Here is a 20,999-nt window from a genome sequence, read left to right on the forward strand (position 1 = left end):
TTTTAATGGATTGGGGCTTGAAGAGGAGCTTTATTTCTGTTACAGCGTATGTGTTTGGGTAGGTGATTAGAAGAAAAGTAATCTGTTTTCTTCTAATCACCTACCCAAAGACATATAAATGTTAAGTTTCTAGGTTTTAAAAAAAACGTTTGGTGAAAATACACACAACAAAACATACATCGCGTCCAGAATTTCTATATGTACAATTCAGTGACATTGGTTGCACTCTGTAGGTTGAGCCATCTTTCTTAACAACCTTTTTTAAACTGTTTCACCACCTTTAGCGCAAACTCACTGCCCCTGTAAGCTTCTCATTTATGTTTTCGAATTGTTGTTGTGAATTTGATCACATATAGATAATTTCTTAAAAGAGTGTAATGTTTAATGCAGGTGTCTTTTCTATTTAGGCTAAACTATTATTTGCTTCAAAGAGGATAGTTTCATTCAAGGTTTAAAGATGTCCTCAGGGTAATAATTTCCGGGGTCGTATGGCCTCAAAGGCTTCAGAAAGTTTCTAGATTTTGAAGTTGCAACATCATTGCTCAGTATGTAAAGTGACTACAGTTAAAAGCATTCATAATGTGTAGTCAGTTGTCCAGTGGCTACATCCCTTGTAGTTGTAAAGTCTCATATGCAGCTTGAGTGGATAAAGTTTCTTAACATGATTGTTGTTAGGTGCCGTGGAGTTGGTTCTTACTCTTAGGGATCCTATGCACAAGAGAATGAAACACTGCCCAGTTCTGCGCCATCCTCACAATTGTTACCGTGTTTGAGCCCATTGTTGCAGCTACTGTGTCAGTCCATCTCGTTGAGGGTCTTCCTCTTTTTCACTGGCCCCCTATTTTACCAAGCATGATGTCCTTCTCTAGGGACTGATCCCTCCTGATAACATGTCCAGAGTATGTGGGATGTAGTCTCGTCATCCTTTCTTCTAAGGAGCATTCTGGTTATACTTCGTCCAAGATGGGTTTGTTCATTCTTTTGGCAGTCCATGTTATATTCAGTATTCTTTGCCAACACCACAATTCAGAGGCATTGTTTCTTCTTTAGTCTTCCTTATTCATCGTCCAGCCTTCGCATGCATATGAGGTAATTGAAAACACCATGGCTTGGGTCAGGCACACTTTAGTCCTCAAGGTGACATCTTTGCTTTTCAACATTTTAAAAATGTCTTTGCAGTCGATTTGCCCAATGCAATGCATCTTTTGATTTCTTGATTGCTGCTTCCATGGGTGTTGATTGTGGATCCAAGTAAAATGAAATCCTTGACAACCTCAGCCTTTTCTCTGTTTATCATGATGTTGCTTATTGGTCCGGTTGTGAGAATTTTTGTTTTATGTTGAGGCATAATCCATACTGAAGGCTGTGGTCTTTGATCTTCATCAGTAAGTGCTTCCAGTCCTCTTCACTTTCAGCAAGCAAGGTTGTGTCATCTGCATAACAAAGGTTGATAATGAGTCTTCCCCCAATCCTGATGCCCATTCTTCTTCATATAGTCTAGCTTTTCAGATTATTTGCCCAGCATCCAGATTGAATAGGTATGGTGAAAGGATATAGCCTTTCCTGACTTACACCTTTCCTGACATTAAACCATGTAGTATCCCCTTGTTCTGTTCAAATGACTGCCTCTTGATCCATGTACAGATTCCTCATGAGCACAATTAAGTGTTCTGTAATTCCCATTTTCTGAAATGTTATCCATAATTTGTTATGATCCACACAGTCAGATGCCTTAGCATAGTCAATAAAACAAAGGTAAACATTGTTATGGTATTCTCTGTTTTTAGCCAGGATCCATCTGACATCAGGAATGATATCCCTGGTACCTTGTCCTCTCCTAAATCTGGCTTGAGTTTCTGGCAGTTCCCTGTGGATATACTGCTGTAGCTGCTTTTGAATGATCTTCAGTAAAATTTTGCCTGCATTTGATATTAATAATATTGTTTGATAATTTCCGCATTCGGTTGGATCACCTTTCTTGGGGGTAGGCGTAAATATGGATCTCTTCGAGTTGGTTGGCCAGGTAGCTCTCTTCCAAATATCTTGGCATAGACCAGTGAACACTTCCAGCTCTGCATCTGTTTGTGGAAACATTTCAATTGGCATTCCATCAATTTCTGGAGCTTTGTATTTTGCCAGTGCCTTCAGTGCAGCTTGGACTTCTTTCAATACCATCAGTTCCTGATCATACGTTACATCCTGAAATGGCTGAACGTCAACCGGTTCTTTCTAGTATAGCGACTCTGTGTATTCCTTCCATCTTATTTTTGATTGTTCCTGTGTCGTTTAGTATTTTGGCCGTAGAATCCTTCAGTATTGCAACTCGAGGCTTGAATTTTTTCTTCAGCTTAACCTGTCCTCATAATACTTTGCCTTCTCGAACTGCCCTTTGAAATCTTCAGTTCACCTCTTTTACCTCATCATTTTTTCTTTTTGCTTTAGCTATTTGACGTTCAAGAGCAAGTTTCAGAGTGTCTTCTGACATCCTTTTAGGTCTTTTCTTTCTCCCCGTCTTTGTAATTATCAGGGCATCCTGATTACATGTTCGATCAATTTCAGACTGCAGAAGTTGGTAAAAATCTTCAATTTCTTCATCTTTCGCCTTCGTGGTTAGTGTGTAAATTTGAATAATAGTCATATTAACTGGTCTTCCTTGTAAACGTATGGATATTATCCTATCACTAACAGTGTTGTACTTCAGGATAGATCTTGAAATGTTCTTTTTGACGATGAATGCAACACCATTCCTCTTCAAGTTGTTGTTCCCAGCATAGTAGACCATATGATTGCGCAATTCAGAATGACCAGTAACTGTCCATTTCAGATCACTAATGCCTAGGATATCGATGTTTATGTGTTCCATTTCATTTTTGACGATTTCCAGTTTTCCTAGGTTCATACTTCGTACATGCAGGTTATGATTATTAATGGATGTTCACAGCTGTTTCTTCTCATTTTGAGTCGTGCCACTTCAGCAGATGAAGATCTCGAAAACTTGACTCCATCCACATCATTAAGGCTGACTCTACTTTGAGGAGGCAGCTCTTCCCCAGTCATCTTTTGAGGGCTTTCTAACCTGGGGGCTCATCTTCTGGTGCTGTATCAGACAATGTTCTGCTGCTATTTGTAAGGTTTTCACTGGCTAATTCTTTTCAGAAGTAGACTGCTGGGTCCTTCTTCCTAGTCTGTCTTGGTGTGGAAGCTCAGCTGAAACCTGTCCACCATGGGTGACCTTGCTGGTATTTGAATATCGGTGGTATAGCTTCCAGCATTACAACAACACATAAGCCCCCACAGTATGACACACTGAAAGATGCGTGGGGCCTTAACATGGTACTTTAACATGTTACAGATGCAAATCGTTAGTCATTGGGCTCTCTCTGTTGCTTGCCACCCTTTAATGGAGCTGCTTTACCAGGAACAAAGCTGAAGGTTGAGCCCTTACCCTTCAGTATTTCTTAAACCCAAGTTGTGGAAGGGGCTGATACACTGGCTTTTAGTCACCTACCAAGGCTTAATGGGGATGACAGCTTGGCTGCTTCAAAATCTTGTTTCCTTCACTATTTTTCTTCCCTAAAGTGCTTGTTCCCCCCAATGTTTCTTTATTTGGGGTGATTTACATTTTCAGGAGTTTACCAAGATTCTCTTTGCACCCACCATGTAGAGAGTTTTGAAGGACTTAAGCCAGTTTTTGGCAGGTGTCCTGCCAACAAATATCTCATAATCTTATGGCATCTTTAGTGCTGTGCATAAACCATTTGTAAACATGAAACAGTTAAGTCATATGAATATTTCCAAAATGGGCCTTTTTTTAAATTATTATCTTTCCTTTCTAATATTGCTTTTTCTAAATAGGTATTAGTTATTTCTTAAAGGTATTTCATTTAAAATATTTGAGTAGGGTGATTTCAATTTTACAATTTGAGATAGATGAAGGCTGATTGAGTCAAGAAAGGCAGCTGCTTTAGTTCCAGTTAATTCTAGGCAGAGTTGAAGTGCTGAAGCTCCTGCCTGTCAGTCTGCATCTTGTCTTTGGTGATTGTAGAAACAGTTCACCCATAGGCTTTTCCAGAGCCAAGAGTGCATGATTCTATGAAGGGTAGATGGTAAGAACCTTGCTGTAATTCAGAAATAATGTTTAAAATACTTCAAATCGAGTGTCGAGAGTAGAGATGATAAATTATTTTATAACCTTTATTATTTTGTAACCATTATTTTCTGTGATACAGGCCACAGAAGTTGACAGAAGTGAAAAGAGAGCACTGGAGAATGATGGACCTGTTAAAAAGAGGACAAAGAAAGTCCAAAAAAAAGAAGGAGGAAGTGATTTGGTAATGCCTGGGAACTCTGGTGAGTTCTGGGGCGGTGATTCTTTATTCTTACCAGTCATGGCTCTGATATTGTTACATTCTCCAGAGAGCAGAAGAGGCTATTGGAGACGTATATCTTCTTCCTTCATGGAGAAAGGTTCCCATTGTGCCTGAGCAGAGTTGTCCCTAGCTAAGTGGTGGTGGTGTGGGTGGGCATAGAGCTGGAGTTCTGAACTGGGCTCTCATTCTTCCAGCTCTCTTTTATTCCCTCTAGTCAATTTTTTCCTGATTTTATTAGTAAAACATTTTTGTTATAAAAATTTCAAATAATACAGAAATGTAGAAGGTAGACAATGAAAGACCTCTGTAATCCCTCCCTTCATTAATGCCTACTGTAATTTTTTGGAGCATTGTATATTCTCCCAGATTTTTTCTATTGAAACCAAAGAAAACCAAGCCTGTTGCCATCGAGTCAATTCCAACTCAAACCCTGGTGGCATAGTGGTTAAGAGCTAAGGCTGCTAACGAGAAGGTCGGCAGTTTGAATCTACCAGGTGCTCCTTGGAAACTATGGGGCAGTTCTCTGTCCTATAGGGTCGCTGTGAGTTGGAATTGACTCAGTGGCAATGGGTTTTGTATCTATATGTGCATATATGTATGTACGTATAGAAACACAAATTAATAAGTATTGATTTATTTTACAGAATAGTAACACACTACATATATACTGATTTGCAGCTATCTTTTCCCGCTTAACAGAACATTTTGAAAAATTTTCAACGTCAGGACATGTAGATCTCCCCTGTCCTTTTTTGCATGGAGCTGCCCTTCCTATATGCTAAAGGGTGTTGGATAAAAACAGCATTTTTGGGCTCCTGGATGTCTAACGGCGGTGTTGGGTACAGATGTGTTTGAGTATAGTTGGTGAGTGGATTTTCCTTGTAGTTTTTGGCCTCAGAGAATTTGTGATAAAGGAAGACAGGAAATTTTTCTTTCTTCATTTTCCCCTGGAAATTAGGTAGAGAATGAGACAAAAGCAAAGAAAAAAAAGTCTCAGTGAATTAAGTATGTGAAAAATCTATGCTTTTTCAAAAGGCAAAATTTGGACTTAATTCTGTCTTAGTCATATAGTGCCACTATAACAGAAATACCCCAAGTGGATGACTTTAACAAAGAGAAATTTATTCTCTCACAGTCCAGTAGGCTGGAAGTCCAAATTCAGGGTATCAGCTCCAGGGGAAGGCTTTCTCTCTGTCTGCTCTAAAGGAAGGTCCTTGTGATGCATCAGTCTTCCCTTGGCCTGGGAGCATCTCAGAGCAGGAACCTCAGGTCCAAAGGACATGCTCTGCTTTCTTGGTGGTATGAGGTCCCCAGCTCTCTGCTTGCTTCGCTTTCCTTTTATCTCTTGTAAGATAAAAGGTGGTACAGGCCACACCTCAGGGAAACTTCTTTCACCTTGGATCAGGGATGTGACCTGAGCAAGAGTGTTACATCCCACCTTAATCCTTTTAACCACAGGCAGAGATTATGATTTATAACACATTGGAAAATCACAAAATGGAGGACAACTACACATGGCCTGACCAAGGTGACACATATTTTTCAAGGACACAATTCAGTCCATTACAAATGTCAACTTGAAAGCCTTAGTAGAAAATAACTACAGAAGTGGAAATGTATGGCTACGGAAGAAGATTAATGCGATAATACTGCTTTCTTCCTCCTTTCTGAAGCAAGTATGAAAGGAAGAACATGGTTTGTGGACAGAATTTGCCATGTTTTAATGTTGCATTTTCTGGAACTAGCTACCTTTCTTTCCTTCATTACTCCTGGACAGACATATCTGCTTAATTTTTCAGTAAATTCTATGAGCAGTTAATGACCATCATTTGCTAGTCATTGTTCTAGAGGCTTTACGTAGCTCATTTATTCTTCTCAGGAGCTGTTGTTTTCCTCGTTTTACAGAGGAAGACATGGGTGATAGATGAGGAGAACTGTGGGTTAGAACAGTAACTTAATCAAGGTCACACAGGAGAGCTGACACTGAAAGTTGTGGAAATAAGACTACAGACTTGAATTTTTGAAACAAGATCTTTGCCATTTGTTAAAAGTGGCATTCAGGAAGAACTGAGGGGAGCATCCACCAGCTAGAAGCTGGGTGAATGCTCTATTTTAGTTCCTTTTTTTTTTTTTTTAGTAACAGCTTTACTGAAATTTGGAAACCCTGGTGGAGTAGTGGTTAAGTGCTACTGCTGCTAACTAAAAGGTTGGCAGTTCGAATCCACCAGGTGCTCCTTGGAAACCCTATGGGGCAGTTCTACTCCATCCTGTAGGGTTGCTGTGAGTTGTAATCTACTGGACAGCAATGGGTTTGGTTGTTTTTGGTTTACTGAAATTTATTGATAATTCACATGTCATACAATTGACCCATTTAAAAAATGTACAATTCAGTGGTTTTTAGCATATTCACAGAGCTGCGCAGTGACCACCACAATATTAGAATGCTTCCATCACCTCCAAAGACACCCCATACCCATTAGCAGTCACTCCACACTTTCCCCCTCACCTAGGCAACTACTAATCTACTTCTTGTTTCTATGGATTTGCTTATTCTGAACATTCCATATAAATGGAATCCTACAGTATGTGGCCATTTGTGTCTGGCTTCTTTCATTTAGCTTCGTATTTTCAAAGATCATCCATGTTGTAGTATGTATCAGTGCTTCATTTCTTTTTATTGCTCAATAATATTCCATTCTATGGGTCCACCTCATTCTTAACCCTTCAGTTTACCTGAGCTAAATTTCCTTTTCATAGCTGGGATCCACAGGGAAGAAAGCTCTTACACTCAGAAGGAAACGTCTATACAGTTGAAAAGTGAATCAAGTATATGTTTTGAAAGCCAGAGGAATAATAATAAATAAGCTAGAAGTACATTTTAAAAGAGATTCAAATATATGTATTTAGGATGAGAGAAGTCACAGTAAACAGAGAAGAAATTCTAATCTTCCGTTGAAGTAGAGAAGGAACAGTGACCCTTGAGCATAGAGTGAAAATCAAATTGCATTCAACAAATCTTTTTTTTAGAACCCCCTTTTACTCTATTCCCAGAGCTACTGGTACCCTAATTCCTGAGACCTTTGAGGATTCTGTGTTATAAATGGGATTGGTTCTTGGTTTTCTTCACTGTTCGCTCTTGCCTACTAACCTGAAGGTTGGCTGTTCGAACACATCCAGAAGCACCTAGTGATCTGCTTCTGTAAAGATTGTTGTTGTTAGGTGTCATCAAGTCAATGTTAACTCAGAGTGGCCCCATGTGACGGAGTAGAGGTTTCTTGCCCATAGAGTTTTCTTGGCTGTAATCTTTAAGGAAGTAGATTGCCAGGTCTTTCTCCTGTGGAGCTGCTGAGAGGGTTTGAATCGCCAGCCGTTTGGTTGGCAGCCACGTGCTGAAGCATATGCACCAGGAGGGCTAGAAAACGGTACGGAGCAGTTGTCCTCTGTAACACACGGGGTCACCTTGAGTTCTGTTAAACTTGTTATTTTCCTTCTAGCTTCAAATATTTCATTTGCGGTTATCATCGGTCCTTTTCTTTCTGTTCTTACAGGTTTATGCCAAAAAAAAAAAAGGCAAAACCTCACTGTAGTTTTAATGGGGTTTCAGGAGCCAGTGAAAGAAGATGTATGTTTCAAAATGTGATCTTTACCCTGAACCCAATGTTTCTTTATTTTTCCGTTATATCATAAGTTATTTCTTTAGTGTCAATTTCCTCCTTTAAAAATTTTTTGTTCTGCTTATGAATTGACATACTGAGACCAAAATACTACTGTTGTATTTTCTTCTGATTTGCTAACTAAGAGCCAAAGAAGTGTCTGAGGACCAGAACAGTTTCAAAGTCTCTGGAAAAATTGAAAGCCTTCTGCTGCGATTCCGCTCCTCTTCAAAATAGACCCCCGACAGAGCCTCTTCAGGAGAGATTTGCAGTTTTGCCAAAATGTACTGATTTTGATGATATCAGTCTTCTACGTGCAAAGAATGCAGCTTCTTCTGAAGATTCGAAAACACAAATTCATCAAAAGGTATGTAACTGCTATGTAGATGTTCATCTGAGCTGGCCGAGGGAGCTTTTTTTTACTTATTTTTTTAATACCTGGAGATTCTGATTCACTCTGTATTGGGGAGGGGTACACTGGAATTTGTGTTAAACCAAAATAAGAACAAAGTGAAAACCTCCCGGATGATTCTGACGTACAGCTTGGATTAGGAGCCATTGATTTGGGGAAACGGGGGATTCTTTTTTGGTAATAAAAGGAAAGTTTCTTCTTTTTTTTAATTTAGTTTTTGGTGAAAGTATACAGACACACAAAAATACACCCATTCAACAATTTCTACACATACAGTTCAGTGACATGAGTTACATTCTTCGTATTGTGTCACCATTCTTGCCATCTCTATCTGTACTGTTTTACCACCATTAACTTAGACTACTGGCCCCTAAACTTTTCCTCTGTGCTTTAGAGTTACTGTTGTCAATTTGATCTCATATAGACGATTCTTTAGAAGAGCTCAATGTTCAAGGCAAATGTTCTCTATTAGTTGAACAAAACTGTTGTTTAGTTTAAAGATGCCTTCAGGGGATAGTTTCAGTTCATGGTTTAACAGTTATTTCAGGGCAATAGATGTGGCAGTTCTCAGACCAGTAGTCTCAGTTGGTCCAGTAAGTCTGGTTTCCATAAGAATTTGAAACTCTGTTCCATAGTTTTTCCTCCTTTTGATCAGGATCCATCTGTTAGGAAGGATAGTTCTGTGTAGTCATTCCAGTTTCCATGATTTGTATGAAAAATCATGGTAGGCAATTTTATAGGTGTTTTTTGGTTCTCAGTTGAGAGAAGAATCCATGTAAAGTAAACCAAATGAATACTGGCTCTTTTCCGATGTCTGTTTTGTGACTAATTTTTTTCATTGTTTTCAAAATCAGGGACGTAGCTCTGGCTCCATCATTGAAGTCTGTAGTTCAGAGTCGTGATTCTCAACTCAAGCTTTAAATTATAATCACCTGGAGAAACTTAAAAAAATTTGTTTACTGAGAATTGGGCATGGGTTTTTTTTTTTTTCTTTTTGGGGGGCGTGAATTTTTTTTTAAAGCTTCCGTTTTAATCTCTAGCCATAGTTGAGAACCATTGAATTAGAGAAATTGTTCTTTATATATTTTTTGAGTCATCAAGATTCTGATGAAAGCTGTGTCATCTTTCCTTAGAAAAATGTTCTCAGATCAACAAAATTTTATATAGTTTTCAGAATTTCACGCTCCTCTTTTTTTTTCCCCGTGAAGTCCAGATCCATGAGCTCCCCTAATTCCCCTCAGCACAACCTTCAGCCAGACTAAAAGTGGGTTGACTTACTTAACCTTAGAGTATCAGGACAAAAAAAAGGTTTTTTTATTTTCTTTTGAGTATCTTTTTGACGGCACTGGGTTTTATTTATTTATTTATTTTAATACTTAGAAGCAATTCATCTGAGTGTAGTGATCATAAAGTATAAAACCTGTTGCCATTAAGTCGATTCAGACTCCTAGCAACCCTATAGGACAGAGTAGAACTGCCCCGTAGGGTTTCCAAGGAGTGGCTGGTGGATTTGAACTGCTAACCTTTGGGTTATAGCCAAGCTCTTAACCACTGCAGTTTATTTTCTTTTTTAATTTCTTTTAATACTTAGAAGCAATTCACCTGAGTGTAGTTTTCATAAAGTATAGAGGTCATAAAGTATGTCTATTAAAGCTCACTTTACTAATTGGAGAATTTACTCCAGGGCCTCACTGTTGCTTTATAGATAAAATAACCGACTTGACATTTCTAAGTCACAGCAAACTGGAAGTAACCGGTTAGAAGGGACACCTAGAAGCAGTTCATGGACATTATTACAAAGTGATAGTTGACTGATGGCATAGGAAGAGACAGATGAATGGTAAAAACCTGTCAAATGAGTATAAAGTGCCCAGATCATTATTGAGGGGGTCAGCAACCGTACAAGTCTTGATAGGTACTGAAATTGCCATTTTATTATTGTGATCACCCTGAATTGTAAAGCAAAGTTAACAGTGAGTTCAGCCTCTCTGTGTCTGGGCATATGAAAAAATACAAAATATCTGAGAAGTATTTCCACCCGCATGTTTTTTTTTTTTAAATATTGCTTAATATTTAAGTAGTCAGATTGACTTACTTGTTAGCATCCTATATGGATAAAACATTTTTCTGGATGCTTTCTGTCCACCCACATATGGATGAATAAGGTATTAAGTAAGAACTTTTTTTCTAGGAAGTGTGTTTTTTTAAACTATTGATTAAATTTTACAATATATAGTATTCCTAAATTTTTTGCAGAAGACATGAGTGCTTAATAGAAAATACATCAAAAATTAAATGCAAATGTGTTCTCAAAGCTGGTGTACTTTGACTCACGTTTCTCTGCCACAATTCTCCATGACTTACCGTCTCATTGCTGATGTTTGGAGTTTGCCAGGCTGTATATACATTGAATCTTTTAAAAAGTTAGTGCTCTTACTGACTTTTTAAGACATTTAGCAACTGCAAAGTACGTGTTCCTGGGTTTTCTCTTGGTCTAGGGCTCCCCTCCCTGGGCCATAAAGACAGTTCTCTTTCTCTCTTCCTCTGCTGGTCACTAGTCTTTTAGATCATATTTTTAGTTCCAGAGGTAGCTTGGTAAATTTTTAGATGTAGGCAGTGATACCTGTATTGGATATAGCCTATAAAGTTGGCTCATTTTACCTTTGGTCAAAGTTGAGTCTAACAATAAGCAATGTGTTTTAAGCTGTGAATTGGAATTATAGGCAGTCCCTAGGTTATTAATGAGATTAATTCCTGTGTGTTTCGGTTGAATTTATAGGTAAGTAGGACAGATGCATGTGATTCTTACTTAGCCTTACTTTAGTGCAAGAGGAGGGCTGGTGGCATAGTGGTTAAGAGCTCGGCTGCTAACCAAAAGTCAGTAGTTCAAATCCTCCAGCCACCCCTGGAAACCCTACAGGACAGTTGTACTCTCTCCCATAGGGTCCCTAGGAGTTGGAATCAACTCAATGGCAACGGGTTTGGTTGCTGGTTTGGTTAGTGCAAGGAAAGGCTCGGAACCTTTTCAATGCTTTAAAAGTGGCACGGGCAGCAAGTGACGGTGATTGCGATGAAGAATTTGTTGTGAGTGGGAGTTGTTTCAGTCTTTTCCAAGTCAGGGCAAATTTACATAACGTTAAAGGGCAAGTGTGAGTTGTCCTTAAGTTTGTAACCCGGGTACTGCCTGTAATTTCGGTTTTCATCACATAAACGTAAGGATAGTAGGAATACTAATGTTGAAAATGGAACCTTGTCCTTTATGCTTCCCAAGAGCTCTTTCCATTGTCTCTTTACCAGAACAACCGAGGTTCTTTACTGGAATCAAGATTTCTAGAATATACTATCTTTTAGCGTGTGTTTGGAAAAATAAAACATTAAATGTGTAGTTGTAGCTGCCGGGATGCTTGATGAAAGCAGCTCTGCCTTCCTGCTGAGAGAGAGGCAGATTCATTGGCTTTTTGTGAATTACACACCTGAGAATAAATGATACAAAGAAATGATAATAACTTTACTGTTATTTATTTAACAAAATCAAAATATGAAAGTATATAAAACATTAAAATGTTCAGATTTTAAAAATTTGCTTAGTTACATGATAGTTTAGTGTGGGTCATACTTTTTTTTATGGATTGAATTGTGTCCCCCCAAAAAATGTGTTGTGAATCCTAAACCCTGGTTATAATCCTTGTTGGGAATGGGGTTTCTTTGTTATGTTAATAGGTAGTATTACTATAGGGTATGTCTTAAATCAATTTCTTTTGAGATATAAAAGAGCAAATTAAGCAAGCCAACACAAATGGAGGGGAAGATACATGCCACATTCTTACCCAGACACCTAGGAATGAACAGAAACTGAAAAGAGACTAGGACCCTTCCCCAGAGTGGACAGAGAGAAAACCTTCCCCTAGAGCCAGCGCCCTGAGTTCACACTTCTAGCCTTCTAAACTGTGAGAAAATAAATTGCTCTCCATTAAATCCACACGATTGTGGCATTTCTGTTACAGCAGCACTAGATAACTAAGATGCTTTTTTTTTAGTCTTTCGTTGTTGTTGTCAGGTGTTGGGTTGGTTTTGACTCATAGTAACCCTTTGTACAACAAAACGAAACACCGCCTGATCCTGTACCATTCTCAGAATCATTGTTATGTTTGCGCCCATTGTCGCAGCCCCTATGTCAGTCCGTCTTGTTGAGGGTGTTCCTCTTTTTAGCTGACCCTCTACTTTACCAAGCCTCATGTCCTTCTCCAGAGACTGGTCCCTCCTGATTACATGTCCAAAGTATTTGAGACGGAGCCTCGCCATCCTTGTTTCGCGGGAGCATTCTGGTTGTACTTCTGAGACATATTTGTTTGTTTTTCTCGGAGTCCATGATATATTTGATATTCTTTGCCAACACCATAATTCAAAGGCGTCAATTCTTTTTCGGTCTCCCTTATTCAATGTCCAGGTTTCCCATGCATGTGAGGCGATTGGTTTGGGTCAGATGCACCTTTCTCCTCAAAGTGATGTTTGTTTTTTAACGCTTTAAAGAGGCCTTTTACAGCAGATTTGCGTGGTGTAATACGTTGTTTGATTTCTTGACTGCTGCTTTCATGGGAGTTGCTTGTGCATCCAAGTAAAATGAAATCCTTGACAACTTCAGTATTTTCTTTGTTTGTCATGGTGTTGCTCATTGGCACAGTTTTAAGGATTTTTGTTTCCTTTACGTTGAGGTGTGATCCATACTAAAGGCTGTGGTCTTTGATCTTCATCAGTAAGTGATTCAAGTTCTCTTCACTTTTAGCAAGAAGGGTTGTATCATCTGCATATCAAGGTTGTTAATTAGTTTTCTTCCAATCCTGATGCCACGTTGTTCTGATGTCTAGTTTCTTGGACTATTTGCTGAGCATACCAATTGAATAAGTATGGTGAAAGGATACACCACACCTTTTTTTATTTTAAACCGTGCAGTATCCCCTTGTTCTGTTTGAACAGCTACCTCTTTGTCTTAGTTTCACATGAGCAAAATAAAGTGTTCTGGAATCCCTGTTCTTCACAGTATTGTCAATAATTTGTTATGGTCTACACAGTTGAAAACTCTGTGGGGCAGTTCTAATCTGTCCTGTAGGGTTGCCGTGAGTCGGAATTGACTTGACGGCACTGGGTTTGGTTTTGGTTTGACACAGTTGAATGCCTGTGCATAGTCAGTAAAACACAAGTGAACATCTTTTTGGTATTCTCCGCTTTCTGCTTTCAGCCAATATCTGTCTGACATCAGCAATGATATCCTTGTTCCATGTCCTCTTCTAAGTCTGGCTTGAAATTCTGGCAGTTCCCTGTCAATGTACTGCTGCAACCATTTTTTAATTGTCTTCACCGAAAGTTTACTTATGTGTGATATTAATGATATTGTTCAGTTATTTCCACATTCAATTGCATCACCTTTCCACAAATATGGACCTCCTTCATTCGCTTTCCGCAGGTAGCTTTCTTCCAAATTTCTTGGTATAGACAAGTGAGCACTTCCAGACTTAAATCTGTTTGTTGGCACATCTCAATTGTTATTCTTTTAATTCCTGGAGCCTTGTTTTCACCAATGCCTTCAGTGCAGCTTGGACTTCTTCCTTCACTACCATCAGTTCTTGATCGTATGCTCCCTCCTGAAATGGTATGTTAACCACTTCTTTTTGGTACAGTGAGTCTGTGTATTCCTTCCATCTTCTTTTGATGCTTTCTGCATTGTTCAATATTTTGCACATAGAATCTCTCAGTATTGCAACTTGGGGCCTGAATTTTCTCTTCAGTTCTTTCAGCTTGAGAAATGCCGAACGTGTTCTTCAGTTTTGGTTTTCTAACTCCAGGTTTTTTTGCACATTTCATTATAATGCTTTACTTTGTCTTCTTGAGCCGCCTTTTGAAATCTTCTGTTCAGCTCTTTTACTTCATCATTTCTTCCATTTGTTTTAGCTGCTCGATGTTCAAGAGCAAGTTTCAGTCTCTTCTAATGTTCATTTTGGTCTTTCCTTGTCTTTTTAACGACCTTTTGCTTTCTTCAAGTATGATGTCCTTGATGTTATTCCACAACTCATCTCGTCTTAGGTCATTAGTGTTCAACGCGTCAAATCTATTTTCGAGATGGTCTCTAAATTCAGATGAGATATACTCAAGTCGTACTTTGGCTCTCATGGATTTGCTCTAATTTTCTTCAGCTTCAGCTTGAATTTGCATATGAGCAATTGACGATCTGTTCTGCAGGTGGCCCCTGGCCTTGCTTTGACTGATGATACTGAGGTTTTCCATTGTCTCTTTCTATAGATGTAGTCAGTTTGATCCTGTGTAGTCCATCTGGCAAGATCCATGTGTGTAGTGCTGTTTATATTGTTGAGAAAAGCATGTCCAATGAATAAGTCGTTTCTCTTACAAAATTCTACCATGCAATCTTTGGTGTCGTTTCTATCCCCAAGGTCATATTTTGTAACTATTGGTCCTTCTTCTTGGTTTCTACCTTTCGGATTCAAATCACCAGTAATTATTGGCGCATCTTGATTGTATGTTTGATCAATTTTAGACTGCAGAAGTTGGTAAAAATCTTCAATTTCTTCATATTTGGGAGCTAGACTTAAGGTTGGTGCCCAAATTTGAGTAATAGTCATATTAACTGATTTTCTTTGAGGGGTATGGATATTATCCTATCACTGACAATGTTGTACTTCAGGATAGATCTTAAAATTGCTTTTTCACAATGAACGCAACTCCATTTCTCTTTAATTTGTCATTCCCAGCACAGTAGAACATATGATTGTCTGATTCCAAATGGCCAATACCAGTCCGTTCCAGCTCACTAATGGCTAGGGTGTCTGATCTCAAGTGTTCCATTTCATTTTTGATGACCTCCAATTTTCCTTGATTCATACTTTGTACATGTTCCAGGTACTAATGGATGTTTGCAGCTGTTTTTTCTCAATTTGAGTCATTCCACATCAGCAGATGAAGATATCGAAAGCTTTACTCCATCCACTTCATTAAGGTCGACTATTCTGAGGAGGCAGCTCTTCTCCAGTTGCATTTTGAGAGCCTTCCAATCTGAGGGAAGCACTATTTCAGACAGTGCTCCTCTGCTATTCGTAAGGTTTTCACTGACCAATTCTCTTTGGAAGTAGATTGCCAGGTGCTTCCTCCTAGTCTGTTGTAGCCTGGAAGCTCCGTTGAAACCTGTCTACCATTGATAACCTTGCTGGTGTTTGAAATACTTGTGACATAGCCTCCAGCATCACAGCAACACTCAAGCCACTACAGTATGACAAACTGATGAGACAACTTGCCTGAATACTGCAATGTGCTACCGTAAACCTTTCACCTGGATTCACCAATTGTTAGCTTTGTGCCAGATTGACATCTCTCTTTGGAAACTATTATATTATCACGGCTAGAACTTTTTAAACTATAAAACTCTTTTCGTTCACAGGACAAAACACTAACTTCTGATCCTAAGCCATCTAACAAACGGACCAAAAGCATCTACACGCCATTAGAATTACAATACATAGAAATGAAGCAGCAGCATAAAGATGTAATTTTGTTTGTGGAATGTGGATATAAGTATAGATTCTTTGGTGACGATGCAGAGGTAAGTTGTTTTTTAAAACACCGCATCATCTTTTTCTTGTCCAGCCTTAGTTACTTTTCAGTATTTTGTTTTGTTTTTAGACTTCATGAAAAGCTAATATGATTAACTATCCTTTGAAATGGTATCATTTAAAGTAAAAAACTAAAACCAAACACACTTGGTGGGAGCTAGACTTATGGGGGAGGGTATGGGATTCCCTGTTAGGATGTCAGCATTTATGCTCCATAGTGCTAGCCTGGTAACCCATCAAAAGTTTATTGGATGAATAAATTAGCAAATGAACCATAATCATGTAGTTATTGATATTTCCTAATGAAGACTCTAGCAAGAAAGAATTTGAGATGTACAGAAGTTCCTCTGTTTACCCTTAATTTATGAATTTTCGTAGCCAGGGACATAGGTAAGTCTCAGTGGCACCTTAACTCTGTCAGCCATCGACTGGATCTCTTTTATGTCAGTCTTCTTGCTATCCGCTAGTCTAAGTTTATTCGTACTTAGTTTTGAGGTATTTGCTACAAGATTATGTTGATTCAGGAGAAGGTTAGAAGTAAGTTTGAGCATTTAATGGGCAAACTGAGGAAGAGTATGGCTGATGACGTGTTTATTGGGAGTCATGGGTGATGGTCATGATTACAGAGGTCTCAGCCCTGGTTGGAGCTACACAACAGCAGAGAGAGTGATGAGGAGGCAGCTCTGATGCCTGATAGGATGGCAAGTGAAGACTCGCCCAACTTTTTTTATTCAAGTTTGCTAAACCATGTGGTGGCCGGAAAGTGGTGTTCTCTAGGTCAGATGCATCATGCTGTTTTCTGCCTTATGAAATTAGACACCAAAACAGAGTCAGCATATTTCCTGAGGACAGGAACTAGCACTTGGTAGGCATCCTTTAAATGAATGGGTAAAAGAACATGTTGTTTCTCTTATCCTCTCTAGATTGAAAGGTATGTTCAACCCTGACCACAGTAAAGGCTGATGTTTTACTGTGCTATGGTGAGGGACGAATAGATTTTGGAGATGGGTGGGGCAGGGGAAGGAGAGTGCTGGAATGAGAAGTCATGGTTCCAGTGGGAATATCGAAGCCCTGGTGCTTTCTGAAAGAAAGTAGGGGGTCAGAGGTATTCTGACCGTGGATGCATCATTGACTAGCTAACCAGAGGAGGGGGTTCTCTTCTCACTTCTTCAAAGGTATTCTCTGTTTAAGTGGGTTCCTGATTTAGGTATGTTGTGGTTAGTTGCTGTCAAGTTGATTCCAATTCATGGTGACCCCGTGTGTTCAGAGTAGAACTGCTCCATAATGTTTTCAAACCTGTCATCTTTCAGAGGCAGATTGCCGGGCCTGTCTTCCAAGGCACCTCTGAGTAGGTTTGAACCACCAGCCCCTTGGGTTGTTGTCGAGTGCTTAACTGATTGCGCCACCCAGGAAAGAAGTAATTTAGGGATATTCTGTAGTATCTCCTAATTGCCATTTATTTGCATGCACCCTGTAGGAAATTCTACTCTATTACAATCTCATGCTTTCTATATTAAGTAATCTTTGGGTAGAGAAAGTTCAGCACTTTAAGGTTTTGTTAGATCTAAATACTTGGAAGACCCATCAAGTTTTTCTGAGAAGTTTGTGGATGAAGATTTTTTCCCTGAGGTAAGGCCATAGAAACTGCCTAAAATACAGTAAATCCTAACCTTTCACACAGAGATTGTCTTTTAAACTTTTTACTGGTACACCACACATGCAGAGAAGTGCACAAATCCTAAGAATGTGCCTTGATGAATTTTCACAATGAAGCGAACAGACCCCACAGAGGGAATTGTGAAATAGAAATTTAGCGATAATTTCTTTTCAAAATTTTTTTAGATTGCAGCCCGGGAACTCAATATTTATTGCCATTTGGATCACAACTTCATGACAGCAAGTATACCTACTCATAGACTGTTTGTTCATGTGCGCCGCCTTGTGGCAAAAGGATATAAGGTCAGCTTTGGCTTTAACTTGTGGAAAAGAGTTGGGATTCTCTTCCAGAGAGTGAAAACGTTTACGTGATAGGCTTTAATTGGCTTTGGAATTTGGAGAAATTAAAGCGTATAATAATTATTAGCATTGTATCTTCTTGAGTTTTGAACATATTTTTAGATTTTTAAGGTAATTTTTTTTTTTTTTTTAACTCTGCAGTAGAATGTTTCTGAGTAACTTGGCCATGTTTGTAAGCTCCCTGTGGTGTTATTATTTAAGACCTTAATCTGAAGATTGTGGAATAATTTGTTTATTTAAAATGTTTCAGAATTAACCTTTTAAAATTAAAAAAAAATTTTTTTTAAATAAATTTCCATCAATTTCACATTTAATATTTCTCATTTTGTTGAAGGTGGGAGTTGTGAAGCAAACTGAAACTGCAGCATTAAAAGCCATTGGGGACAACAGAAGTACAGTCTTTTCACGGAAATTGACTGCTCTTTATACGAAATCTACCCTTATTGGAGAAGATATCCTTTTTGAATAGAATTTTCCTCTTAAATGTCGCAAGGGATTTGCTTGAGGATAACAGTTTTTTTTTTTTTTTTTTTAGATTTTTAACAGTTTTTTGAGTGGATATATTTTTGATCAGATGAGATGATGTCGTTACTTAAACCTTTGATTATGTGTACTATTGAAGGGGGAAGGGCTGATAATGGCTAGAAATAGGCATTTTTCAAATACTGTGGTAAAAGCAGAATTTATCATCCTTAAGAGTAAGGAAAGTTAGTTGAACACAGATAACCTGATAAAAGATGATGGCAGGTTAGCAACTGGTTTGAAATCACATCTCACCTAGGCCACTTGTGGGCAGTGGCTAGGTTCTTAAGACCTACAGACTTTTCAAGATCTAAGTGAATGGGATCTAAAAAGGAACTTACTAGCTTCAGATATGAAAAGAAAACTACAAAATCAAGGTGAACACTGTTAAAGGCTGTCTTCATTAAATTTTAATTACCTTCATGAAAATTTTATTACTTTTGAAAATGCGTTGTAAGTGAAGTTTTTCTCACTTTGCAAGAATCTTCTGTGTGCTGCACAATGATTACCCTCAAATTTATAGTCATTTATAAGTTACATTAGTTGAAGCAAAATAATTTCAAAAGCAAAGTCATAAAATACTGTTAAATTTTTTAAAACAAATAATTATATGTAAGATGATATAAGGGTACATTTTAAAATGCTTACTATGAAGTGGAGTCAGAATGTGGAGATAAGAAGATCTTAAGTGATATCACGTGAAAATAATATTTCTTTTCTGTTGTTTATTACGTATCTGCTCATTTAGAGACCTGCTTAGCTTTCTACCCAAATTCTGAGAACTGTTTTATTCTGTTAATATCATAAATCCCTACTATAAATGCCTGTCATTTATACATGGCATTATACAACTAGACCAGTAAGAACTGTGTTGCTCTAAGCTGATAAGTCTATAAACCAAAACCAAACCCATTACCACTGAGTTGATTCTGACTCGTAGTGACCCTATAAACAGAGTAGAACTGGTACATAATGTTTCCAAGGCTGTTAATCTTTAGGAAACCAGATTGCCACAGCTTTCTCCTCAGAGTATCTGGTGGGTTTGAATCACCGATCTCTCAGTTAGTAGCTGAGCCCTTAACCACTGCGCCACCAAAACACCAAAACCAAACCCGATTCTGACTCAGTGACACTATAGGACAGAGTAGAACTGTCCCATAGGGTTTCCAAGGCTGTAAATCTTTACAGAAGCAGACTGCCCAATGAGTGGCTGGTGGGCTTGAACTGCCGACATTTTGGTTAGCAGCTAAGTGCTTTAACTGTTGTGCCACTAGGGCTCCTTACTGTGCCACCAGGGCTTGATAATTTTACTTTTTCTTTTGCTTAAGCCTGAGTCTTTCATTCAAAGCCTCCTAAAATAGGATCCCTTCCTGCTGCTTCTTTGCTGCTGTATCTCGTATCTGCTGAAAAATCAGAACTTTACCCAAACTGGCTATGCTCAAACTAACATTTGTCACTCCTGGGAATTTAATTAATTAACTTCTATATATACATATATATACATATACACATACAAGGAGCCCTGATGGCACAGATGTTAAATGCTTGGCTGCTAACCAAAAGGTCAGTGGTTCAAACCCACCAGCTGCTCTGTGGGAGAAAGATGTGGCAGTCTGTCCCTGTAAAGACTATAGCCTTAGAATCCCTGTGGGGCAGCTCTACTCTGTCCTGTAGTGTCGCTATGAGTTGTAATCGACTCCACAGCAGTGAGTTTGGTTTTGGGTATATATACATATATGTGTGTGTGGGTGCATGCGTGCGTGTGTGCGTATGTATAAATTATATATATTTACGTATACATTTATGTAAAGAGATATGTATGTTATGTAGATACAAATATGTATACACCCACTCCTCACTTAACAACTACCTTGTTGTCTGACATTTTGCATTTATGACAATAGTGAAAAATCTACCATCAGACTGTCTTGTGCGTTAATGATTTACTTCTGGCAGTAACAAATGTTGAGATGAGAGTAACACTGGCTGTGATGGTAAAGGTTATGTGTCAACTTGACTGGGTCATGATTCTCAGTGATTTGGCAGTTATGTGATGATGTAATTTGCCAGTTATGTAATGATGTAGTCATCCTCCATTTTGTGATCTGATGTGGTCATCCTTCATTTTCACATAACCCAGATTATCGCTTATGACCTGGTCTTTGGGGCCTAACCATGTTGATAAGTGAGGAGTGAGTGTATATATCTGTTTTCTTTTTCATTTCTCATGTTTTTTTTTTTAAAAAAAAAAAACTTCTGCTGTTTCCTGGAGCTATTAGGCACTTTAATAAAACACTAAGCCAGCAAATGCGTGGATAACAAAGCATGGCAATTTTACAAATTATCAACAGGAGTTTGAAATTAAATATGAATGATTATGGGGTTATTACATGTAGATTTGGAGGAAGCA

At 38.5% G+C, this 20,999-nt stretch overlaps 1 protein-coding gene across 3 annotated transcripts in view; it reads left to right on the top strand.

The window, feature by feature from the left end:
* Positions 1-20,999, top strand: part of MSH3 (mutS homolog 3) — a 223,320-nt gene that overhangs the window by 660 nt on the left and 201,661 nt on the right. For all 3 annotated transcript variants that reach the window (XM_023545593.2, XM_064273635.1, XM_003407981.4), the window contains exons 2-6: positions 4,230-4,350; positions 8,170-8,390; positions 15,880-16,041; positions 17,894-18,010; positions 18,402-18,519. In XM_023545593.2, the coding sequence (XP_023401361.1) occupies positions 4,230-4,350; positions 8,170-8,390; positions 15,880-16,041; positions 17,894-18,010; positions 18,402-18,519 (739 nt within the window). The remainder of the gene's footprint in view (positions 1-4,229; positions 4,351-8,169; positions 8,391-15,879; positions 16,042-17,893; positions 18,011-18,401; positions 18,520-20,999) is intronic.

The sequence above is a fragment of the Loxodonta africana genome, chromosome 2, assembly GCF_030014295.1.
Source record: "Loxodonta africana isolate mLoxAfr1 chromosome 2, mLoxAfr1.hap2, whole genome shotgun sequence".
Classification (NCBI taxonomy): Eukaryota; Metazoa; Chordata; class Mammalia; order Proboscidea; family Elephantidae; genus Loxodonta; species Loxodonta africana.